General features: G+C 41.0%; 1 protein-coding gene across 3 annotated transcripts in view; it reads right to left on the bottom strand.

Moving 5' to 3' along the window:
- Positions 1–24,898, bottom strand: part of RBM26 (RNA binding motif protein 26) — a 99,024-nt gene that overhangs the window by 22,284 nt on the left and 51,842 nt on the right. The window contains exons 16-19 of one of the 3 annotated variants that reach the window (XM_030567100.1): positions 20,313–20,387; positions 17,552–17,722; positions 12,636–12,740; positions 10,646–10,672 (exon numbers count right to left, since the gene is read on the bottom strand). In XM_030567100.1, coding sequence (XP_030422960.1) covers positions 10,664–10,672; positions 12,636–12,740; positions 17,552–17,722; positions 20,313–20,387 — 360 coding nt within the window. In that variant the 3' untranslated portion in view covers positions 10,646–10,663. Of the gene's footprint in view, positions 1–10,645; positions 10,673–12,635; positions 12,741–16,561; positions 16,751–17,551; positions 17,723–20,312; positions 20,388–24,898 lie in introns of those variants that run through there. The other 2 variants (XM_030567091.1, XM_030567108.1) reach the window with 2 other exon arrangements.

Below are 24,898 nucleotides of genomic sequence, written 5' to 3' on the forward strand. Positions count from 1 at the left end.
ACTACAGGACTGTTCTTCCAAAGTTTGAGTCAGTTCTGCAGGTAGCAATAATCGTATAATACTTGGCAAAAGCATGCACTAATTCCAGGTTGCCGTTTTACAGATGTCTGCTATAAGCAGATCTATCAAGAAGGCAAAGAAAGTTGCTTGAGCTGTGGTGGAATGAGCTCACAGCTCTGAAGGAGCTAAAGTGTTTGTACCTCATAACTTCTTGTTATACACAGTTATCCAGTAACAAAGTCTCTGAGCTGACATCATCTGCCCTTTCATTACATCTGCACAAAAAAACATGGAGATAAGCTAAACGATTTACTCCTGTCCATATAGAAGGAGGGGGCACATCAGATGTCTAATGTATGGAGCCTCTCCTTGCCCGTATGCATATGAGGCTTAGGAAAAAAGGTGGGCAAATAGACAGCCTAATTAAGGTGGAAGTTGGACACCACTTTCAGAATAAATTTTGGATGTGCTCTCATGGAGACTTTAAAGAAAACAGTGTATGGGGATGTCCCACCATTAAAGCCTGCAGCTCACCTACTCTTCATGCAGATGTAATAGACAAAGAGAAAGAAACTGGCCGACTGGTAGGCTAAAGAGCAGGTTGTTAAAGGCTCAGACAGAGGTCTGATTAAAAGCTGACAATACAAGGTTCAAGTATCAAGGAGGAAACATCTGCTTAACTGAGAGGTAAGGGGAGAGTAAATTCTGTTTATCCGTTTAGAGAATCTAACCACCATAGTTAGAGAATACCAAACACTTTTGTATAGGAGGGTGGATAGCAAAGAAAGCAGCTGAAGGTACTCAGTTGGGGTTTGAGTGAAGTACTTGACCATAATGAGGATAGAGAATGTCCCCTTCCCTGTCTGGACAAAATGTTAATGTTCATTGAATGGTCTGTGCAAGTCTGAGAAAAAACATTGCCTCAAACAAGAATGGGCTATCAGTATAATCTCTCCCAATCCTGTTAGAGCTTGAGTATGACCTTGTGTATGAGTGGTACTCAAGGAAACTCATACATCAGAGCTGACCTCCTGGGAAGGAGGAAAGCATCTGAAAGAGAGCCTGGGCTCAGCCTTACTCTGAAACAGAACTGATGGCACTTTCTGTTCTGTCTTGTTGCGAACGGGTTCATACTGATAATCCCGCACTTGCAAAAAAATAAATCTGAGTATACTGAACTTCAATATAAGTCATGATCCTCCTGAAAAGTCCTGCTGAGGTGGTCTGCTATGACATTCTGAGTTCCCAGGTGAAATGCTGACAGAGTGATTTCATTCTGGATGCAAGAGTTATATAGGTGGATGGCCTTGTGACATAACAGTATGGATATGGCACTTCCCTGCCTGTTGACATAAAACACTGGTATCATGTTGTCCTGGAGGACTTGGACAGTTTGGTATTTGATTCAGGGTCGAAAGACTTGACAGGCTTTGTGTATGGCTCGTAGCTCCGATATACTGATGTGGAGTGATGATTCATCCTTCGACATATAGTTTGTGTTTGAGGCCTCTCTAAATGAGCTCCCTACCCTAGAAAGGAAGCATCAGTAGTCAAAGTCATGGATGGAAGAGAAGTTGAGTAGGGTGGCACTGGTCTATAAATCACTAGTGGGATTCTTCAAACTAGTGGGATAATGCAAACACCCCGGCAGTTTTAATTAAATTATATTATAATTAAATGAAATTAAAATACAGCCAGGAGAACTGGCTGTATTTTGAAGAAGCTTATTGAGGGTACAAGAACAAACCATCCCGATGTAAAGAATATGGCAGGTGACAAGCTTGGCTTAACAGTGAAATCTTCGGTGAGCTTCAACTCAAAAAGCAAGCTTACAAGCAGTGGAAATTTGGATAGATGACTAGGCAGGAGTATAAAAATATTGCTAGAGCATGCAGGGGTGTAATCAGGAAGGCCAAGGCATAATTGGAGTTGCAGCTAGCAAGAGATGTGAAGGGTAACAAGAAGGGTTTCTCCAGGTATGTTAGCAACAAGAGGTGGTCAGAAAAAGTGTGGGACCCTTACTGAATGGGGAAGGCAACATAGTGACAGATGATGTGGAAAAAGCTGAAGTACTCAATGCTTTTTTTTTCCTCAGTCTTCACAAACAAGGTCAGCTCCCAGACTATTGCACTGAGCAACACAGTATGGGGAGGAGGTGAGCAGCCCTCAGTGGTGAAAGAACAGGTTAAGGACCATTTAGAAAAGCTGGACATGCACAAGTCCATGGGTCCAGATCTAATACAATCGAGGGTGCTGAGGGAGGTGGCTGATGTGATTGTAGAGCCATTGGCCATTATCTTTGAAAATTCGTGGCGATTCGGGAAGGTCCCGGACAATTGGAAAAAGGCAAATGTAGTGCTCATATTTTAAAAAGGGAAGAAAGAGAACCCGGGGAACTACAGACTGCTCAGCCTCACTTCAGTTCCCGGCAAAATCACAGAGCGGGTCCTCAAGGAATCCATTCTGAAGCATTTGGAGGAGAAGAAGGTGATCAGGAACAGTCAACGTGGATTCACCCAGGGCAAGTCATGCCTGACCAACCTGACTTCCTTATATGATGAGATAACTCGCTCTGTGGATATGGGGAAAGTAGGGGACATGATATATCTTCACTTTAGGAAAGCTTTTAATACAGCTTTCCCGTTGTATTCTTGCCAGCAAGTTAGTTAAAGAAGTATGGATTGGATGAATGGACTATAAGGTGGATAGAAAGCTGGCTAGATTGCCGTGCTCAACAGGTAGTGATCAACGGCTCGATGTCTAGTTGGCAGCCAGTATCAAGCGGAGTGCCCCAGGGGTCAGTCCTGGGGTATACATCTATCCTGAACTAGCCTTTTAAGCACTACAGGCCTGTGTGGACCTTGATGCTGACACTAAATGCTCTGTAGTGATGTCAATCTACTCTGTTCTGAAACAAGAGTAGATTAACAAGTTCTATGAAATTTTAGTGCATGGCAGCAGGGGCCACATGCACACAGTGCACAGCAGGCTAGTGAGGGGTAGATTTACAACCAAGTTTACTGTGAACTAGGTGTTTGTGTACATAAGCCCCCAACGTCATGGAACTCAGGACCCAGTGGTGTGAGGTGATGGATATCCAAGCACCACAAAATGGCAGAATCTGTCCCCAAAGGGAGGGGAAGAAAAAGGAAGAACTTATTACTGGTATTCTTCTGTTTGGTGGGCAGTCAAATTGACTGGTCCAATCCTGCTAGTTGCTGTTTAGTCAATGACTAAGAGGCAAATGATGCCTCCTCTGTGACATGAGACCCCATTTGACAGAATAAGAAGATCTGGGTTGGCAGAAAGGTTGTCATAGTTGCTGCTGTGGTCTGGATTGCTTCTTTCAGGGAGCTGGCATGTAGATCCCTAGTGAACAGTGTGGCAAGTGAGTCCCTGAGGCAATGTCAGGCCTTATCTCCTCTTTCATCTGACAAAAAAGACCAGAGATCCCTCAAAGGGCAAGTCCTCAATGATCTGTTGCACTTCTGCACGTATGCCCAAGTTCTGAAGCCACAACGAAGCCCACCTGCTACATGATCTCGACCATCTCGCCAAATATTAAGTAGGCCAATAAGATTTTCTGGATTTGGTAAGGGAGGGATCATCCCAGATATATTCAGAGTCAGACACTGGTCCATCATATACTCCCTCAGGCAAAGCTCTTTCAATTTTTGAGTCCTTTTTTTAAAGGAACAGATGTCACACCTTTTCCAAATGTGACCTTCACACAAACACAACAAATAGCAGTGTTAGGAACAGAACAGTGGGGTAGCGCTTTAACATCTTTGCCCTTTTTTTCCCCCGCCCCTGCTGCTGATGGGAGTGGGGAGGAGCAGCTGCCCCAGGGCCAGCATTTTAAAAGGGCCTGGGGCTCCAGGCCACCACAGCAGCCAGGGCCCCAGATGGCACATGCCAGGCAGCGTGGATGGGCTGGCGGAAGGAGGCTGATCCCAAGCCCTACTCCTTCCACTCAAGTCCCCGCCCCTTCAGAGGCCCAGAGTCGGGCCCCCTTACCAGTGAGTGTTTAATATTACTTTGACTCCTGGCCTTCTGTCTCTAAATATGTCAGTGGAGTATAGACTGATGAATAGGGCAAAATACAAGATGTTCTAATTATTCCATGAACCCAGAGACAAGTAGTTTGCAGCCTTTTAATCCAGTTTCCTAGATAAGCTGAGAGAGTATAATATGATGGGGGCTAATTTAGCTACAAGGAGTTAGGGAAAAGATCTTGGAGTCATCGTGGACAGTTCTCTGAAGATGTCCACGTAGTGTGCAGAGGCGGTCAAAAAAGCAAACAGGATGTTAGGAATCATTAAAAAGGGGATAGAGAATAAGACTGAGAATATATTATTGCCCTTATATAAATCCATAGTACGCCCACATCTCGAATACTGTGTACAGATGTGGTCTCCTCATCTCAAAAAAGATATACTGGCACTAGAAAAGGTTCAGAAAAGGGCAACTAAAATGATTAGGGGTTTGGAGAGGGTCCCATATGAGGAAAGATTAAAGAGGCTAGGACTCTTCAGCTTGGAAAAGAGGAGACTAAGGGGGGATATGATAGAGGTATATAAAATCATGAGTGATGTGGAGAAAGCGGATAAGGAAAAGTTATTTACTTATTCCCATAATACAAGAACGAGGGGTCACCAAATGAAATTAATAGGCAGCAGATTTTAAACAAATAAAAGGAAGTTCTTCACACAGCACACAATCAACTTGTGGAACTCCTTAGCTGAGGAGGTTGTGAAGGCTAGGACTATAACAACGTTTAAAAGAGAACTGGTTAAATTCATGGTGGTTAAGTCCATAAATGGATATTAGCCACGATGGGTAAGGAATGGTGTCCCTAGCCTCTGTTTGTCAGAGGATGGAGATGGATGGCAGGAGAGAGATCACTTGATCATTGCCTGTTAGGTTCACTCTCTCTGGGGCACCTGGCATTGGCCACTGTCGGCAGACAGATACTGGGCTAGATGGACCTTAGGTCTGACTCGGTATAGCCGTTCTTATGTTCTTAGTATGTCATTGAACATAAAAACACAAGAACATAAGAATGGCCATACTGGGTCAGCTGGGTCTTCTGATAGCAGCCAAGACCAGGTTCTTCAGAGGGAAGTAACAGAACAGGTAACCATCAGGTGATCCATCCCATGTTGCCCATTCCCAGTTTCTGGCAAACAGAGGCTAGGGACACTTCATAGCATGGTTTTGCATCCCTGCCCACCCTGGCTAATAGCCATTGATTGTCCTATCCTCCATGAACTTATCTAGAAAGTTTCCAAGACTTATTGCCTTAGGACACCTCAGCTACTATTGTGACAAGATCTTTAGTATAATGGCGTTTAACCATGGCTTCACACTTTGCACTCTTGGTTGCTCAATCTCAGGAACTAAACACACTCAGCTGATCACACACTGGAAATGAAAAAATGAAACATTCCCCCATCTTGGGTTTTCTACTATCATATCGAAACTAAGATTAGAATCCACTCTGACTTCAGATAAGAAGCATCAAACACAGTAATCCATTTCAGTCCCCAGTAAATGCCAGTGAATACTTACAAGTTAATCCTCCTCATGGCAAGTTAATTTAGTGAGTCACTGACCACTCAAGGAAAGCCATAGAGATTCTGGCCCTGAAACATCTACTGCTTCTTTACTAATCATATAGATCCTCATAATTTTTTGATAACCACAAGAAAGGAGGAAACTTGAGAGTTTGCTGTTGTAGTTTGTGGCAAGGTGGGCTGGTGCCAAAGTAGGGAGGTGCATGTCATGTATCACCCTACCATAGTTTGGGAACCTTGTTGCTGAAAATCCATCAACTATGTCCTACACATTGCTGAGGGAAACGATTAATGGCCTTACACACTTGCATGACAATGACCACCGCTGTGGATTTTCCAACTCCAAAATGATTGTCCACTGACTAGTAGCAACCCAACATTGCAAGGTTCCAGAGTATCCTGGCCACTCGCTTCTCCACTGTCAATGCATCTCTCTCGCATCTTGAAGTTCTGCAGCCAGTGCTTATTGTCACAAACTTGTCTTACAATGTGATCCCACCAGTTAATGATCATTTCTTGGGCACAGAAGTGGCACACTCCACCTACAACTGCTCCATCAACACAACAGACTTGAATTGTTTTTAATTGTTATGTCCCCCCATTGTCGGAGAATTTCCTGCAGGTCTGCAAGTACAGGAGAAGCAAGAGTCCTGTATTTGCAATGCTCATGAGAATTTATAACTCTGCAGGCTCCATGTTCCTTGTCAAAGATACTGGACACTGAGAAGAATCATGCAGGTTTGTGGAATACAAAAAAAAAAAAAGCACAAATATTATGGTATATGGATGACATTATGGGATGGAAAAGTTGCATGCTGGGAACTTGACCACTAGCTCCCAGAGATGCCTGCATGACTCATTTCTATTCCACACACTCTGAATCCAGATGACAGCATGTGGCATACTGGGTTACCTACCCATGGTGCACCATTCTTTGCATCAACACAAGCACTCCTAATTTGTACATGCAGGGCTGATGCAAGCAGCCAAATATGCACATACACAAGTGACACACTAACTTTGGTAGCTGTACGCTGATGTAACTTGTGTCAACCACAGTTTGTAGTGTAGACATGGTCTTAGATACCGTCAATATGCTACAGCCCTGTTAATCAGGAGTCAGGCCAAGACATGGAACAGAGCATACTGGTGACTCTACAGAATGATCTCCTGGTCACAGACATAGGTCAGACAACTCTTTGCTGGACATCTACAGTATTTGATACAGCTGACTATGAAATGTGCTCCTTTTATGCCACACCCTGAGAATAAGGGGGGATTCTATTCCCCAGCCCCAGAACCCTCACCTGTGGGTCCCTAAGTCACTAAGGGAGATCAAGAAATAGCAGGGACTAAAATGTGAGTAATATGCAGAAGATATCCAGTTCTATTCCATGTGCACATAAGATGCAAACAACACCTCTCCACACAAGTTTTCCAGGGAAAGGGCCTGTCTGCAATCAGCAAGTGACTTAACAACTGCCTTAGAACTGAATCCAGAAGATCTTAAATTAAGGTACTGATGATGAGATGAAGGAAGCTGTCATAAACAGATAGCTAAGGGTTAATGTCTCTTTCACCTGAAGCACCTGACCAGAGGACCAATCAGGAAACCGGATTTTTTCAACTTTGGGTGGAGGGAATTTTGTGTCTGAGGTCTTTGTTTGCTGTCTGCCTGCTTTCTCTGAGCTTTGGAGAAGTAGTTCTGTTTTCTAATCTTCTGTTTCTAAGTGTAAGGACAAAGAGATCAGATAGTAAGTTATATGGTTTCTTTTCTTTGGTATTTGCATGAATATAAGTGCTGGAGTGCTTTGATTTGTATTCTTTTTGAATAAGGCTGTTTATTCAATATTCTTTTAAGCAATTGACCCTGTATTTCATCACCTTAATACAGAGAGACCATTTGTATGTATTTTTCTTTCTTTTTATATAAAGTTTTCTTTTAAGACCTGTTGAAGTTTTCTTTACTGGGAAATTTCAGGAAAATTGAGTCTGTACTCACCAGGGAATTGGTGGGAGGAAGAAATCAGGGGGGAGATCTGTGTGTGTGTTGAATTTGCTAGCCTGATTTTGCATTCCCTCTGGGGGAATAGGAAAGTCCTTTTCGTTTCCAGGACTGGGAACGGAGAGGGGGAGTCACTCTGTTTGGATTCACAGAGCTTGTGTCTGTGTATCTCTCCAGGAGCACCTGGAGGGGGGAAGGGAAAAAGGATTATTTCCCTTTGTTGTGAGACTAAAGGGATTTGGGTCTTGGGGTCCCCAGGGAAGGTTTTTCAGGGGGACCAGAGTGCCCCAAAAGCAAGTGACTTAACAACTGCCTTAGAACTGAATCCAGAAGATCTTAAATTAAGGTACTGATGATGAGATGAAGGAAGCACTCCAAAAAAACTTGCCACCACTATAATATCACCCTCCATCCTACTTTTCTGCTTTGGTGTTTACCTCAATTCCTCATTTCAATACATCTTGTCACAGTCATACAAAATTCCCTAGTCTATTCATGAATATCAAGACAAATGCCCATGCCAGTCAATTTTAAATTTAGCCAGAATGATTCATTCACCCATGGCCTCTAGGCATGATTATTGTAACTCCTTGCACCTAAGAATGAAACCTTGACTCTAAAAAAACTCAAGATAAACCTAGGACACTCGAAAAAGTCCTCCACCCTCCTTAGTGGCTTCCCCACTGAAAACAGGGTGAAATTCAAAGTTCCGGTCCTCTTCAAATCCCTCCATGGTCTGGCCTTCTATGACCATGACCTCCTGAAACAGCTGTGTTCACTGAGACAACAGAATTATCAAATTCAAGGGTGAAACTCGTGTATGTAGAAATTTACAAATGGGAAGTACAACTCTATGAGCCAGAAGTCATGACCATATGAACACCATTGTCTTTAGATTAGGATGCAACAGACAACTTTAGCCTTCCTGTATTAAGCACTAATCTCTTCTCTTGAACCCGCAAAATAGAGTCCAATTTCTGGAGACATAAAGGGAGAGATTGACAGAATTAACAATACATTTGTGTATAATTTATAATTTTGTGAAGTACTCATAGCACAGTGATGGGTGCCAGAATAAGAATTTACACAGATCTTATAAGCACCACACGGAACTCTCAAGATGGAGGCGATTCTGAAGCTGGTGTATACACATCAGCACTTTCAAATATCTTGTAATCCTACAATGACTGAAGGCAAGAAAAGCTTTGTACTAATGGATGGTAAGCAGAAATGGCTGCCAAGAGCACTTAACAACAGCAAGACTGTCTTCGCTTTTTCTTTTTTTTTTGGCATTCCAAGAATGTAGGAATTGATGTTGACAAAAGGTGACAATTTGACAGCCAAGATCCATAGTGAAAAGCACATTCATTTTAGAATACTACATTTTCTTGTAAATGCCTTTTGAGAGTGTAAAAATACGTTGTGCGCTTCCTGAGAACACCTTAATTTCTAACAAGGTACAATGATCCAAGCAGCCCAATGATGACAGAGAATTTGACCTTACTCTTAGACAGAAGATTCAGAAGTATAGGAAGAATCAGAGACTGATGACAGGCCCAGAAGATCTGAATACCAGAACTAATATGCCCAGAGAATCCAGTAAAGTATCTCTCATTGTTAATATTTATATTTCAATAGAGCACAGAGGACCCTTATCAGCATTGGAGCCCCACTTTACTAGGCACTATGCAAATGCAGAAGTAGACACAGCCATTGCTTCAAGCATCTTGCAGACTTTGTGGAAATAGGGATAATGGAAGATAAACTTTATAGAAAGTCTTGAACCAAATCAAACAGGAAGATATCCTTCAGGAAATCTGGATTCCTCTTCACTTAAGCCATGAAGAGGATATACGCTGAGTGTTTCTTGAAACACACGTCTCTTTACCAATCACTCCACTTTCTGAATAGAGACTACACTACCAAGTCTTTTAGGGATCACAAGGCTGCTTGTGACTCAGACTATAAGAATGCCTTTCCCTGATAACTTGAGGGCTATTTGATAAATCTGAACTTAATACACCAGTCTAAAATATCACTGCTGAGCAAGGAAGACAATGTGATTCCTTGTTTCCTCATATAATACTGGAATATTGTTAACTGCATCACATATCCTCCTTTTGCCTGAAGGAGGAAAGACTTCAGAACCACTCAATGATTGAGATGCCAGAAGGTGGTTTTCTTTTCCAGAAATTCCAATCATGCTTGTGAATCCAAATATTTGGAGTAGATCAACAGTTAAATAGCCATGTAATTAAGCATACAGGCACATATTTGACATAATGTGCATCTTATTGGTCTCTGCAACTTAGAAGCATATTATACGTGCAGTTGGTTGCACTGCAAACACTGAAGGTGGTCTGACACTTTATATTATAAAGAACCTGTTTTCAGTAGCTTTTAACTTTGCCAATTTTTAAATGGTCAAGATGATATTTCCCATGCCAGGCGTCTGCCCTCAAGCTAACTTATTTGGGAAAGTTTCTTTTTATAGATTGCAAATAATTTTTGTTCCCTAATACTACCTTCCTGTTGAAATTCATATGAAAAGCCTCTCAAAATCTTGCAGTATAAGATCAACACATATCTCTCATATGAAATGTAAATAAAAGTGACGGTATTTTTGCCGCAGTAAGTATTTCAGAAGTATAAGTTATACAATTTATCATCAAGGCATTACAAGGCCATTTGGAAAAGAAAAATGCTGTAAGGAATTAACAGTATTGTCTCAGCACTAGTTAAAAAGGGGCCTACAACTGCAAATTTTCTTTGTGGTTACAGAAATTATTTTAACAAAAGGGAATTACCAAAATAATTTACACAGTACAAATGAAAGCACCAACAGGAAAGCATATGTTAGTCAGCAAGGAAGTAATAATTAAGATGCAAGTTAAGCACAAAAACTTCTCCTTCAGTTTGCTGAAAATCGAGTATTTTGAATATTGGTAAGCAGTTGAGTTATGTGAAATTTCTTTCACAGCTTTTATGTGCACTTCTAGTACATTTATGAAAGTACATTTATTCTCCTTAACACTTAAAAACGTATTGGTTGAAAATGTATTACCATTTCCATGTGGTCTGCTCAGTGTAACTACAGAAAGACATGATATCGATTGTCAGCACTGCCCAGCAACTGTAGTTAAAGAGCAAGCTATATTCCATCTCGATACACACACTATCAGCAAAACTTTCCATTAATTTTTAATTGAAGACAATTAGGCCCCATAAATTTATAGTAAAGAAAATATTACAGTATCTTATAAATATATTCAATAAATATATGTTACACATTTCAGAGCATTTTAATAATTATTAATTAGTAATCCTGAATGGCACATAAAATTGCTTAGAAGTAAATGATATGAAAATCAGAGACTCTTTTTTTAAAGCAGGTATGACTATTTTTCAAACAAGACTTTCTAAAAAAATTCAGGCATATATTTTTGTACATGGCACATTACTTGAACAAATTCTGTTTACATATAGTTTTTGTAACGGAATTTTAATCTCAGCACAAGAGTTAATCTACAACCTTTTAAAATAACTATTAGAGAAGAACTTTGTTTATCTCTAATACATTTAACACTTCTGTTAATATTAGGCTATTTTTAACAGGCTGATGTTCCTTTAAAGAAAAGAATAAGTAAGGACAGCTTTAGCCTCTCTTTATAAACACCCACAGCACCATCTACAGACAAAATTTAAAAAATGCTTGCTAACAAAAGTTACCTATTGCAAATCTATAAAATATCAGGTGACAATACCCTTTAAAAATCTTTACAGCGTTATCAACAGCTGAATGATCAAAATGGAAGCCAGCCAGAATGGCATATTTCTGAGTACTGTCCAGAGACTGAAGAGGTGAAGCATCCCTGCTAAGTGCCCTAAGAGGAAACATCTGCAGTGTTGTTGTAGCCACATTGCTCCCAGGACATGAGACACACAAGGTGGGTAATATCTTTTATTAGACCAACTTCTGTTGGTGGAACAGACAAGCTTTGAAGAGACAAAGCGATTGTCCTCAGGGCTGGAAAAAGTAATCAGAGTGTCACAGATAAATGCAAGGTGGGACAGATTGTTAAACATAAGCATCAACATGTTGCAGGAGACCAGTTAAAGTGAAACAGACAATCAACAATTGTTTGATGATATCCCATACGGGTTTCACTGTGTGGTGGTTGGGTTCGTTTTTTCCGTACTGAAGCCAGCTCCATTGAAGTACTTGGGTGGCCAGTTCCATGATATGATCTATTTCTCTGGTGGAGTGTCCTTGTCTGGTGAAGGTGTTAAGGGTGTGTATCCTGGGCTTTTTCCTCAGAGCATATGCTGCAGTAACTGAGTGCCTGGCTGTAGATAACAGATTATTTTAGTGTCTAGAGTGGTTCCTGGATCCAGGGAAGTAAGCATGGTGATCCCTGAGTTTCTTGGATATAGTTGTCTATAATTAAACTTTCAGAGAAAAATGATAAAAGACAAAAACACCCTGTCATCTGTGGGCAAACACTTTTCACAAAAGGATCACTCTACACTGGAACTCTCAGTTCTCATCCTCAAACGAAACCTGCACAACATCATCAAAAGATGAGCCTGGGAAGTTATGAATTTAACTTTGCTAGATACCTAAAATCAGAGGCTTAGAGACACTGGTTTTAGGACTCATTACACCAGTGCGCAACCCACTAATTTTCCTTTGCCCCATGACTGCAGAGGTGTTAATTGCCCACTGTCCTTTAACTGGTCTCCTCCTAAACAATCTGTCCCATCTTGGATTTATCTGCAACACTGATTACGTTTTGCAGATTTGAGGAGCCCTGCGTAGCTCAAAAGCTTGTCTCATCCAACAACAGAAGCTATTCCAATGAAAAATACTACCTCATCCACCTTGACTCTACGAGAAAAGGGTTATGTACTACTTACCAAAAGATGATTTTTTTTAAAACTATTTTAATTGCACAACAGATTACACTGTAAAGTAACATGCAAGTTAAGCAAAATATACTAAATGAAAGTTTTTGAAATATGTGGTTAACTGAAGAAATAAAAAACAAACATACTTCAAGCTGCAGTTCTGTGTACTTTCTTCTTAGTTCAGCCACTTCTTCACCAGCCTGCATCTTCTTGTACAAATCAAGCTCGGTATCCAGTAATTCTTTCTGCATCTAAGAAATTGTCAAGGTGAAGTTACTAGTTTATACATTCCTTACTCCCTAATGGGGAGAATACTCCGCTGATAATGACCAAGGTTTTGATGGCCCAGAACAATGCTGCTAATAGTGGGAAGTCGTGACTGGCTATTTTAAAAATAAGCAGGGCCTCCAAGTGAGTTAGATGACTCTTAAGGCAATAGAAAGTTTCCCCTTTCTCTCTGTACCTGGAAAATGGAAATGCAGCAACCAAGCACAGAAGAAAAGGGTTGAGAATCGAGATGATGGGCTTTTCATTTTTGGCTTATTAAATTATATTATTGTTGTTACTTAGTAGGAGTACTTGCTACTATGTTGGGTATTGTGAGCAGCCTCCAAAGAACTATGCATGAGGTTAGGAGGTTAAGACTGGAAGGTTAAACTCAGTGTTTAATAACGGGAAGTCTCCAAAAACTTTATGTTGTCATTGCCTCCAGTACTGATTTAACAGCCAACCATGATAATGAAATTTAGCGTTTCTTCTTTTAAAGCAGGAGTTACCCCAGTAATGGGTTGCAACTTGTGTGATGGTGGGAAGAGCCCCAAAAATCTAAAAAGTTCTGCAAAACACAATTCAGTAAACTTTAAATGACAATGAATACACAATACACACTCTAATGGCAAGTTCGTTTAACACCAAAATATTTTTGTAATGTGAGAACGTCAAATGGTAGTTCACTGCAGACTAAGGCAAGACACAGGTATGTGCAGTAGACTACTAGCACCTCTGCTAATAAAAGTCAGCTTCTTTGTATACGTAGCTTTTCCTTCCAGAACACAGTATATGAACTATTAAAAAAATGTTATATACAACACCAATTGCAAGTACCCATGCACACAAATCATGACAAAATGTGTCACTGAACTGAAATCCGCACATATTGGCTGCAATTTCTAAGGTCTGACAGCACGACTGAGCTTCATATGATCACGTTGCATACGTCAATCTTCACTGGAGTTTGGTTCTGATTAAGGGGTGATTTTGAAACATGGACTGGTTTTGTGAAGAGGACCATACCCACATGTTCCAAGTCATGCCTCAAAGAAAAAATAAAATGCACAAATAATGAAAATAGTTTCCAAAGTTAAATGTCATGCAGTGATTACCAAATTGAAAAGCAGTGCTTTTGATAAATATTGTTTTGCAGGTGTATCAGCAACATGGCTGTGGATGTCTGAAGACAACTGCTTTCAAAACTCATGAAAAGTGATCATTTAGCAATTCAAAGTCCTTAGTCAGAAACTCTGGTGTTTCATAACTTCTGGAGTTTCTTAGGTATATTGCTGATGCTTCTATTGAAGATTCTTTTGTAAAGCTGTGCAACTTCCTCAAGAAGAAAATTATTACTCGACATATCAGGAGACAAAGATTTCAATGGGAGTAGTGTATTATAATCTGCTTGGATTGCACCAAGGCAAGAACAAGTAAAACTAATGGCCTGGTCACATATATGCGATGCATTATGCTTTCAGGACTTCATACATTACCAAGCTTTAATTGTTAAAAAAATGCCTAAAAACCTGTGGCAGGGACCTCATGAAGCAGTCAAAGTAGTTAGCTTCACATAAGACTAAACAATGAATGCTGGTTCTCCCTTCGCCCCATCTCCAATCACTCAGATAACAGGTTTCTTTCACCACCTTGTTCACATTATAGCATTCTTACAAGGCAGACTGCTAACTTTTCTCTCTGACAGAAGAGTGGAAGTGCACATTTTCCTTCAAGATGCAGTCTCTCCTTGCTAACTTCTTCAATAATTGTCTTGTGTGACAAAGCTTAACCTACCTTGCAGACATCTTTGGGCACCTAACAAACTGAACTACTCTCTTCAGGTGTGGAATACGAATGTTCTCTCCATGCAAAGCAGAGTAAAAAACATTCAGCAAAAAACTTGGAAATAAGTCTTCTTGAGCTGCTTCATCTTATTTTAGTTTTCAAGGGAAATGAGGAGCCAGTCAAGCACTATCAGAAACTGATAATTCAGTATCCAATCTTATTTCAGACCTACTTCATAGAATATTAGGGTTGGAAGGGACCTCAGGAGATCATCTAGTCCAACCTCCTGCTCAAAGCAGGACAAATCCCAAGACAGTGTTGTTTTTTTGTTCATTTGTTTTTTACATCTCAGTTCCCAAAATGGCCCCCTCAAGGATTAAACTCACAACCCTAGGTTTAGCAGGCCAATGCTCAAACCACTGAGCTACCCCTCCCCGCTATTGCAGGACTAGCTTCTTAACTACTTGCAGAACTCACTGAATCAATGCAAGAAAAACTAACAGTTCTCCTGTCAGATTATAGTAATATAGTAAAGTATATTATGATAATACAATAAGTTATATGATAGTATATAGTTATTACACTATAGTTTTTTATAATTTTACAGGATATTTTATAGCCAGGAATTCAGCAGATTTTGGCTGTTTTCTAAAGCTTTAGTCAAATTACTTTTCAGCTGCAGTGACAAAAAAAATCCCCAGCAGTGCTGGTATAGACTCATAGACTTTAAGGTCAGAAGGGACCATTATGATCATCTAGTCTGACCTCCTGCACAATGCAGGCCACAGAATCTCACCCATCCACTTCCATAACAAATCCCTAATCTATGTTTGAGTTATTGAAGTCCTCAAATTGTGGTTTGAAGACCTCAAGCTGCAGAGAATCCTCCAGGAAGTGACCCGTGCCCCATGCTGCAGAGGAAGGCAAAAAACTTCCAGGGCCTCTGCCAATCTGCCCTGGAGGAAAATCCTTCCCGACCCCAAATACAGTGATCAGTAAAACCCTGAGCATGTGGGGCAAGACTCACCAGCCAGCACCCAGGAAAGAATTCTCTGTAGTAACTGAGATCCTATCCCATCTAACATCCCATCACAGACCACTGGGCATACTTACCTGTATCAACCACAACAAAAAATATTCAAGACTATTTCTGCAATTCAACTTCATTGAACATTTTTCATCAGCAATACAATTCAATCTGACAAATATTCTTGTAATTTATCTCCATAACTGAGATCACTGTCCAAAACCTTAGTTATTTCTGGTATGAAAAAGTTCATCCTATGGTTGGGGTAGGAGGTTTTGGGGGAGAGAGGTCATAAAACATTTCTTGATCTGAAAGGGGTTATCAGCTCAAAAAAGATTAAGAAAACCCTGTTCTACAATTTCTATCCAAGAACTAGAGGCACTAATTAATCCTTTTCTTAATATAGCAATCTCAGGAGTTTAATAGAACTCAGACTGAGAACTAAGATGTGTTTTAGAAGCAGTCACACAGAAGCATAAGTCCAACTGCCAGTCCCAATTACACCTCTACCTTGATATAAGGCTGTCCTTGGGAGCCAAAAAATCTTTCCGCGTTACAGGTGAAACAGTGTTATATTGAACTTGCTTTGATCCACCGGAGTGCACAGACTACCTCCCCCCCCTCCCCCCGAAGCACTGCTTTACTGCATTATATCCAAATTCGTGTTATATCAGGTGGCGTTATATTGGGGGTAGCGGTGTATTATTTTATAGTTACTATTTTTCATTATAATCTGCCTATTAAGTAAGGCTGCCTTATATTTTCTCAAATATGATTGCAAATTTAAAGCTGATGATCCTTCCTAAAATCCGGTCTGAGGTGAAGTCATGAAGTCTTTGAAGTAACATCCCAAAACTAAAACTTCAGAAGGGAGAAATAAACATTACAAGGGACTGGCATTCTGAACATAAACTGGAACAGATAAAGACTAGCTGTGATCTTCCAGAGAAGTGTCTGGTAAAACACTCTGCACTACACCAAGGTATTTTAAAAAAAAAAAAAACCCTTCCCTGGGTTTTTTTCTTTTATGTTTTTGTGTCTGTTAGTAGGGTAGAACAGAAAATGTGTGATTTATTTGTTTAGAATGACATGTTTAGAAGATAATTTTAATTCCTTAATGTTGTTACTTTTCCAGGGCTTTTAAAATTGTTCATTCACTCCAATCTGGGGCTGAAGATCGTCCTAGAGACAACAAAATATCAGGGTCATAAAAAGATCATGTAACTGGGTCAGAAAGCAAAGGTTTACAGATCAAGTCTAACTCTGGAAACAACCAAAGGGAGTAATTAGCCTTCTGTAGCAGCAAAAAGAGAAACCACTGAAGAGAAACTTCTCTCCCAGCGAAAACCTCATTACGACTAGTGAATTCAAAAGACTGACAATAAATACACTGACATAGTCTCCAACCTAAAAAGTATGGCATATGGGACAAGTTCACAGTGAGAGATCACTGCAGTACTATAATGGTCCACCTAAATGACAATTCAGTTGATAGCACTGTATAACACAATCAAAACATGAGGGGGGACCAACTTAAATCTAGTGAGTTTAAGTAGTTGTTTCTTATTCTAAATCCAACCCTCACAGTGTGAGGAACCTTTGTTTAAAAATATATTCAGCCCCCCCTCCTGCTGTTTGAAAGACCCACAGTGAAAAGGAGAACATGATGGATTATTCAAGAGAAGCAGTGAAACTAACGAAGTGCTGTCAAAGGTAAGAGAAAAGAAAAAAAAGTGAAAAATATTTTTCTTCTGATATATTTCAGATGTACTAAATTTAGGTATACAAGTAACAATACAAGGTAAAAAGCAATTTCAGACAGCTACCTGGATTTTAAATTGAATGCATCCCTTTAAAGTGAGGGAAACAAAATAATCTTACTTACTGGTAGACTCAAAGTGGTGGGATTTTTCTTAGCTAAGTGGCATCAGCATATGATGCAATTATATAACTTATTAATAAAAACAAACAGAAATTGAGTACCTGAGCTTTAGTTTTCAAGCTTTTCAGAGGAGCACCTCCAGATGAGACACCTTTTAATTCATCCTTTAACTTGGTAATGCTATTAGTCAAAGTCTCCAGAGTTTTCATTATTTCTGCTTTGTCTTCTGACTTCATCATGGGTTTATTCCTCTCCAACTTTGAAATCAGCATCTGTCCAAATCAAAAAAGTTTTATTAAAGTTGGGAGGATTAATGTATCTAATATTCTAGATGTAATTGTGGGTTTTTCTAGACATGTTGATTAAAATGCTATAACAGAGAGAACGGACTTTGCTTTCAAGATCAACATGGTTGCTTATATAGTTTATATTCAGGTAAATGGGTCTATTTAACTATTACTCTTTTGATTAAAGAGAATCTTATTAAGAGAGCATTCAAATTCTGCAATAGAGAGTTCAACAGAGCACAAAGTTTTTCAGGCATTCTACCCAACCTAAATTATGATTTTGCCTTTCACCTTCTACCCCGACTGTTCTATGTATCTTTTCTTGTGCTCATGTGATAAATAAAGTGGGGGGATAGCTCCCTTTGATGGACACCAGCCAGACAGTTAGCTGTAAAATCCCTCTTGGTAGCTGTTCTTTACTTGCTTTACCTGTAAGGGGTTAAAAAATCCCCCAGGTAAAGAAAAAAAAGTGGGCACCTGACCAAAAGAGCCATTGGATTGATTTTTGGTGTTCTAAGAGGTTTGTGCATGTTGTTTGATTAACTGATAGAAAACTAAGGAAATTAGCTGTGGCTTTCTCAGCTCTTCCCGGAGGGGTGTGTGAAATGGCTTGAGGGTACCCACAGGGAGGAGTTCCCAAGTGCTACTTCCTGAGTTCAAAGGGGGTTTTTTGCATTTGGGTGGTGGCAGCATTTACCAAGCCAAGGTCAGAGAAAAGTTGTTACCTTGTGAGTGTAATACAAGCCTGGAGTGCAAGTATTAATTTTTACAATCCTTGTAGGCCCCCACTTCTGCACTTGGAGTGGGGATTCTGCCTTGACAGCTCAGATCAACAGCTCTTAGGGGCAGGAACTGTCTTTGGCCATGCCATTAGCATAAAAATAGGTGTTTTCTTAACTTGAGTTATCTAACTCAAGTTAAAATCCTAGTGAAGACAAGACAGTTTGCAAATGAGATAGTAGGTCAAGTTAAAGACTATGGGGAAGACTAATCTAACTCAACCAGCTAACCCGTGTAAAAACTATGAACTATTAGATTTTTACCAGGATTGTGACGTGACTTAGCTAACTCAAGTTAAGAACACACCTTTTATTCATACTGAAGACAAGGGTTAAATATGTTTCTATGTAGTGCCATGCACATCACTAGTGAATACCAGGGTTTAGATTACATATCCTATTACTTCAATATTCTTGTAGATCAAGGGTCTATCTATAATGAACATGCCAGTTTCTACCACCTTAAATTGTAACCTCAAGAGCTCATGTTTGTATCTACTGATTCTGTGTGTTTGAAAACAACTATTTTAGATAAAAACAAGTTTAACTTTGATAACTAGTGTCTAGTCTGCAGTAAATATAGCTAAAAAACAAACAAACAAAAATGTACCCCTGGTTTACAAATAGACTCCCTTTCAGCCTTTCCAGCAGCAATCGAAAATGGTGTGATGATGCAGGAGGTGTCAACACCAAGTCCCAGGGCTCAGAAAAATGACTATACTCAGGCTTTCATTTTAAAGCATTCCAAGCCTGGTGCTTGCCGAATTTATGTTTCCCGTGAGTGCCTGTAGGGGGTATTTGATGGGGCCTGTACAAAAGTAGACTGCTCTGGGTGAAGTTTCCAGGCGTACTTGACATCCTTGCATGCCATGATCAATTGTGAGGTAAAAGATGCAGCAATCAGGTTAAACCGTATTAGAATTTTTTGCCCCAAGTATGTATCTCAGAATCACTATCCTAAAATTTCCAAAGCTGAAGAAAGGAAGCAAAGAAAAATGATCCTTCTTGAACAAAAATACACCATTAGAAAAATGTGCCAAAATGCTGAGGAGCAGTGCCAGGGCACTTGAGTACCAACAAAAAGCAGCACCAACAAAAATGCACCAAGGCAGTAGGAAACATGGAAGTGCCAAAAAGAAAAACTTAGCATATAGAATACAGAACTCCAATATACTGAGCAACTGGAACAAAATGACAAAACAACTCTGGAGACCCCTCCCCCACCCCACCCCCACCCCAAAAAAGAGTAGACTTGGCACTTCAAAAACAAGTAAACCAGAGCAACAATAAAAGCACAACAGCATTTCTTCCTCTCTCTCTTTACAGAGCTGACTGCAAGGAAGGACACCAGGAATAAGATACCTAGAGAACTAGGCTGGCAAGATGGTGAGAAGCAGCAACAGCTGGAAGTCCACATGTGGCTCCTTTGCTGAACACAATCAAGAAGGAACTGGTTAGATGGTTCTAGAGACTGAGGGATCAGCAGCGCACGATAGGGAAAACATGCGAAGCTCAAACACTGGCCCCCACTAACAAAAAATCTTAGAGATAAAAGAATCCCACAGTGTCTAATGAGGGAAGCATGAGAACCAGCAGCCAGAACACTGTGTGATACTGACCTCTTTTGCACTGAGATTTATGAATGAAAAGCACAGTATTATTATATATGTACATACCAATAACTGCAATTTATGATTATGACAAACTATAGTAATGATTTTACAACTCACAATGTCAACTGTTACTTTTATTATCGCTGTAGAAAGCTCCAATCAGGGAGCATCTAAATACTTTACCTTTTGTGTTTCAATGTGCTTTTCTAAGATCTCCTGTTTTTTCTTTCTTACATCTTGTTGAAGTCTTAGTGTTTCCTACGGGCATAAAATTAAATTACAGAAAGTTCCTAAGATTTTTGGAATGAAGAATTCGTCAAGAGAATTTTCTGTCACTGAATAAACTAGAATAATCAGTTTGCCTACTGTAGTGATTACAAAATTAAATTCTGACAAAAATAAATTCTAGTAATAGAAATAAGCTCACCTGATGTACAAAAAGAGGGTCATCAAAGCTATCCTTAGGGATGTATCATCAAACGTCAGGGTTAGTGATAAATCTGATACCAGACTCAAACAGATGTCAGGAAAGCTTCACACTTTGTTATCCCTAGGACTAGGGTAATCATTTTACAGATCACTACTCCAGTGTGAAAAGCAGACTATTTTATTACCACATTACCAGAGGAATTTTGGTATTCTTTATAATGCAATCATGATTTTATTGCACAAGTTCAGACATGTAAAGGAAGTATCCTAGAAGCAACCACATGTTGAGTCCTACAATTGATTAGCTATATTTCATAGTACAGTCTCAGGCCACAAAAATCAGAAGTTGATAGAAGTTTTTAAAAAACTTTGATAACATCACCAAAAGCTTGCTACCTGGAAAGTAACCTTATGATGACTGGCTAGAATAACTTATAAGAAACATAACTCAACGTTTTAAAAGTGGAATCTTGCCACATATTTGTGAATACAGAAGTATGAAATGTAAATTTGTCCATTTCAAAATTGTATTACTGTATTTCTAATATACTTGGAGGAGGGAGCGGAAGAGATGCCAGAGCTTCTATTCAGCTTCGGCTGCTGGAAAGAAAACAATCACTTCCTGCTCTAAGGCACAGAATGGGAGCAGAAGCTCATGATTCAGCATATTTTTCAAGAAGAGCTTAGGGATTTTATATAAACATAGTTGATGAGGGGGAAAAAGGAACATAAAAATCTATCTGCATTTCTGAGTCATTATTTCCAAGTCAGCCAACAGCTGGGCTCAGACTGCAAGGCGAATTACCTTATGCAGAATGCAAATATATCAACAGCTACAAAACACTAATGTTACAATTAAGCTACGTTGTTTCTCTCTCCTCCTAAACATCAACCTGACTTCTGCCTGCTCAGAATATCTGATTTGCTATAGTGTGTGATCCTATTCTCCAGTGGCTGCAGTCCACAGAGGATTATAAACACAGGGGAATGAGGAGAGGAAAGGGAGATGGGGAAAACTAAAAGGAAAACAGGAGGAGAAGAGGGGAGCTACATTTGACATCAGTTCCAACGAGCCATGAATTTCTCACAGGTATTGTATTATAATAAGTATACATCTCTTCTGACAGCAAAGAGCAGCAGAAAAAATGAACCAGCGACAGGGCAAAACTTCTTGTTTCTCTTTATCTTTAAGACTTATTCAATACGTCTGAAGTCACTGGAAGCTACAGATGCTCAAGCCTTCTGAAAAATCAGGTTATAGCTGTATAATGTTGGAGGCTACTTGAAAATCTGACCCCATATTACAGGTGACATGCAGTTAACAAAGGCGTATGTGTTAAATTTGAAGATCTCTATAGCTAGTATTTAACAGCTTAAACCCTATATACAGAAGTTATGTCATCCTCAATGTTTTTTTATGAACCTAAATTGGATGGAGTCAACTAATTTGTTATAAACTGAAAAAAGACAGTTACCTTTTTCCGTAACTGGTGTTCTTCAAGATGTGCTGCTCATGTCCATTTAGCTTAGGTGTGTACACTCGCCACATGCACTGGTACTGGAAGTTTTTTCCCTCAGTAGTATCCGTAGGGAACCAGCTCTGGCTTGAGTGCTTGCTCATGTCCATTCAACTTAGGTGATTCCCAAGCAGTACCCCGTGGAGGTGGGTAGGAGTTCACGGACATGTAGACTGCAACACAGCTCTGCCAAACCCAGCGCTGTCTCTGGCCTGCTGAGTGATGGCTTAACGGGCTGTGAACGTGTGCACCGAAGACCAGGTTGCAGTGTGACAGATGTCCTGGATCTGGAAGTGTGCCAGGAAGGTCACCAAGGATGCCTGCACTCTGTCGAGTGGGCTCTGACGACTGGCAGTCGAGGGACTCCAGCCAACTCATAGCAAGTCCGAATGCAAGAGGTGATCCACTTAGAAATCTTCTGTGTGGACACCGGGAGGCCCTTCATCCTATCAGCTGTAGAAATGAAAAGCTGAGTCGACTTATGGAAAGGCTTTATCCAAACTAGTAAGAAAGCCAGGGCCTTGCTTACGTCCAAAGCGTGAAGGTGCCTCTCTTCACTAGTCTCATGGGGCTTGGGGCAGAAGATCAGAAGGAAGATGTCCTGACTCATATGGAAAGTAGACACCACCTTGGAGAGGAAGGCATCAGAGAGGGAGCCCTTGCCCAGACCCCATCTGGAGCAAAACCTGTGGCACTCCTGTTCCGCCTAGGGGCAATCAAATTCACTTGGTGACTTTCGCACCTCTGGGTGGAGCACCCACTTGTGGTAAGAGGAGAAGTCCCTGCTTAGGGGATTTGCTAGAGTGTTCTTGGCACCCGGAAGGTGAAACACTTCTAGGTGGATTCCATGGTTGATGCAGAAGTCCCAGAGATGGAGTACTTCTTGGCAGAGGGTCGAGGATCGTGCTCCCCCTTGTCTGTTGATGTAGAACACTGAAGCTGTGTTGTCTGTCAAGACTCTGACCACTCTGCCTGACAGGTGAGGTAGGAAGACTGCGCACTGCCCTGAGCTCTTTGACATTTATGTGTAGCATCATTTCCTCTGGGGATCATATATCCTGGGTCTGGAGAGTGCTGAGGTGCCCCCTCCCCCACAAGATGTCCAAAACCAACTCGACTGAGTGAGGAGTGCTGACGAAGGGAACTCCTTCCAGGACTTTCCTGGAGTTGGTCCACTATTCCAGCGAAGTAAGCACCGTTGTGGGGACGGTAACATTTCCAGGTGGTCCCTGGACTGGGAGTAGATAGACTGCTGCAGGGGTCACATCTGGAGCCTGGTGTGGCACACTGCATATGTAAACGCTGCCACGTGACCTAGGAGGCTCAGGCAAACCTTGGCTGTGATCAGGGGAAACACTGAGACTTCCGTGACGAGGTCCGTCAATACCCTGAATCTCTCCAGTGGCAGAAACGCCCTGGCACAGGTAAAGTCGAGCACCACTTTGATTAACTCTATCTTCTGTACCAGAACTAACGTGGGTTTTTTGTCGTTTACCAACAGGCTGAGGTGACTGCAAGTGGCTAACAGCATCGCAACATCTCTTTGGACCTGGGACCTGGAGCCGCCTTTGACTAGCCAATGGTACAGGTAGATCTGGACACCCCCACGTCTGAGGTAAGCAGCCACCACCAACATGCACTTGGTAAATACCAACAGTGCTGTTGCTAGGTCAAACGGGAGGACCGCAAACTGATAGTGGTTTGGGCCTACAGTAAACCCGAGGAAGCATCTGTGTCCCTTGAAGATGGCGATGTGAGAATACTATCCGGGGTGGCTGGTGGGGAGCAGGTTGAGCTAAACCACTCAAGCAGAGCGTGGGCCTGAGATACTGACGGGGGTGAAGGGTTGCCCAGCACAGGACCGTGCTCATATGCCGTCTTATCCTTTCCCTTGTGGGATGCTAGAGACCAACCTCGCACTGTCTTCCTGGTCGGAGCCACAGATGCCAGCCAATGTACCAAGGTCTCGGCGCTAGGCGCCGAGTCAGAGTGTTGCTCCGGTGCTGGGGTGAGGCCCAACTCCATAACAAGCATTATTAAACGAATATTGCACTCCTTCTTAGTTCTTGGCTTGAGTGTCTTCCAAATCTTGCACTTTTCATTAATGTGCCCTTCGCCCAAGCAACATAGATGGCTGCTAGGTTGATCAATAATGGGCCTAGGTCTCTTACAGCCATCACAGGGCTTAAAGCCGGGGGGCCGGGGCATATCCCATCCCAAGGTTAAGTCCCGTTCAGGACCTATGAAGTCTCTAACTATAGCTAAGGGATTTACTAACACTAACAGAAAACTATATACACTATAATACGAACGAGAAAGCAACAATGCTAGCTCAAGCAGCAACAGTTCCTGCACTATCAGTGAGGGCAAGAAGGAAGTGAGGGTGGGGTGGAGCCGGCAGCGCACTTTATACCGCAGCATGCGCGCACCACTCCAGGGGGTGCTGGAGCCAGTCCCCTACACATACTGCTGAGGGAAAAAACTTTCGGCACCAGTGCATGTGGTGACCACACACACCTAAGTTAAATGGACATGAGCAACCACTTGAACAACATTTATTCTACATTTAGTTGACATAAATTAGAACACTTAACTACAGGAACCAAAAGCGTTTTTTAAGCCTAACTTTAGCTGAGATGGTCTGACTCATTCAGAGATTAGCATGCTTTTTTGCTTTATTTTCCATAATCTCAAAGTAAGATTATGAGAACCACAAAATTCAGTTTGATTTAAAAATAAAAAAATAAAAAAGTGTAGTCAGGAAACTGTAGAACGAACAGCAGGACCGTTTTCTGTTAAGAATATACTTAGTCACTAAGAATC

This window comes from Gopherus evgoodei, chromosome 1, assembly GCF_007399415.2.
Source record: "Gopherus evgoodei ecotype Sinaloan lineage chromosome 1, rGopEvg1_v1.p, whole genome shotgun sequence".
Taxonomy (NCBI): domain Eukaryota; kingdom Metazoa; phylum Chordata; order Testudines; family Testudinidae; genus Gopherus; species Gopherus evgoodei.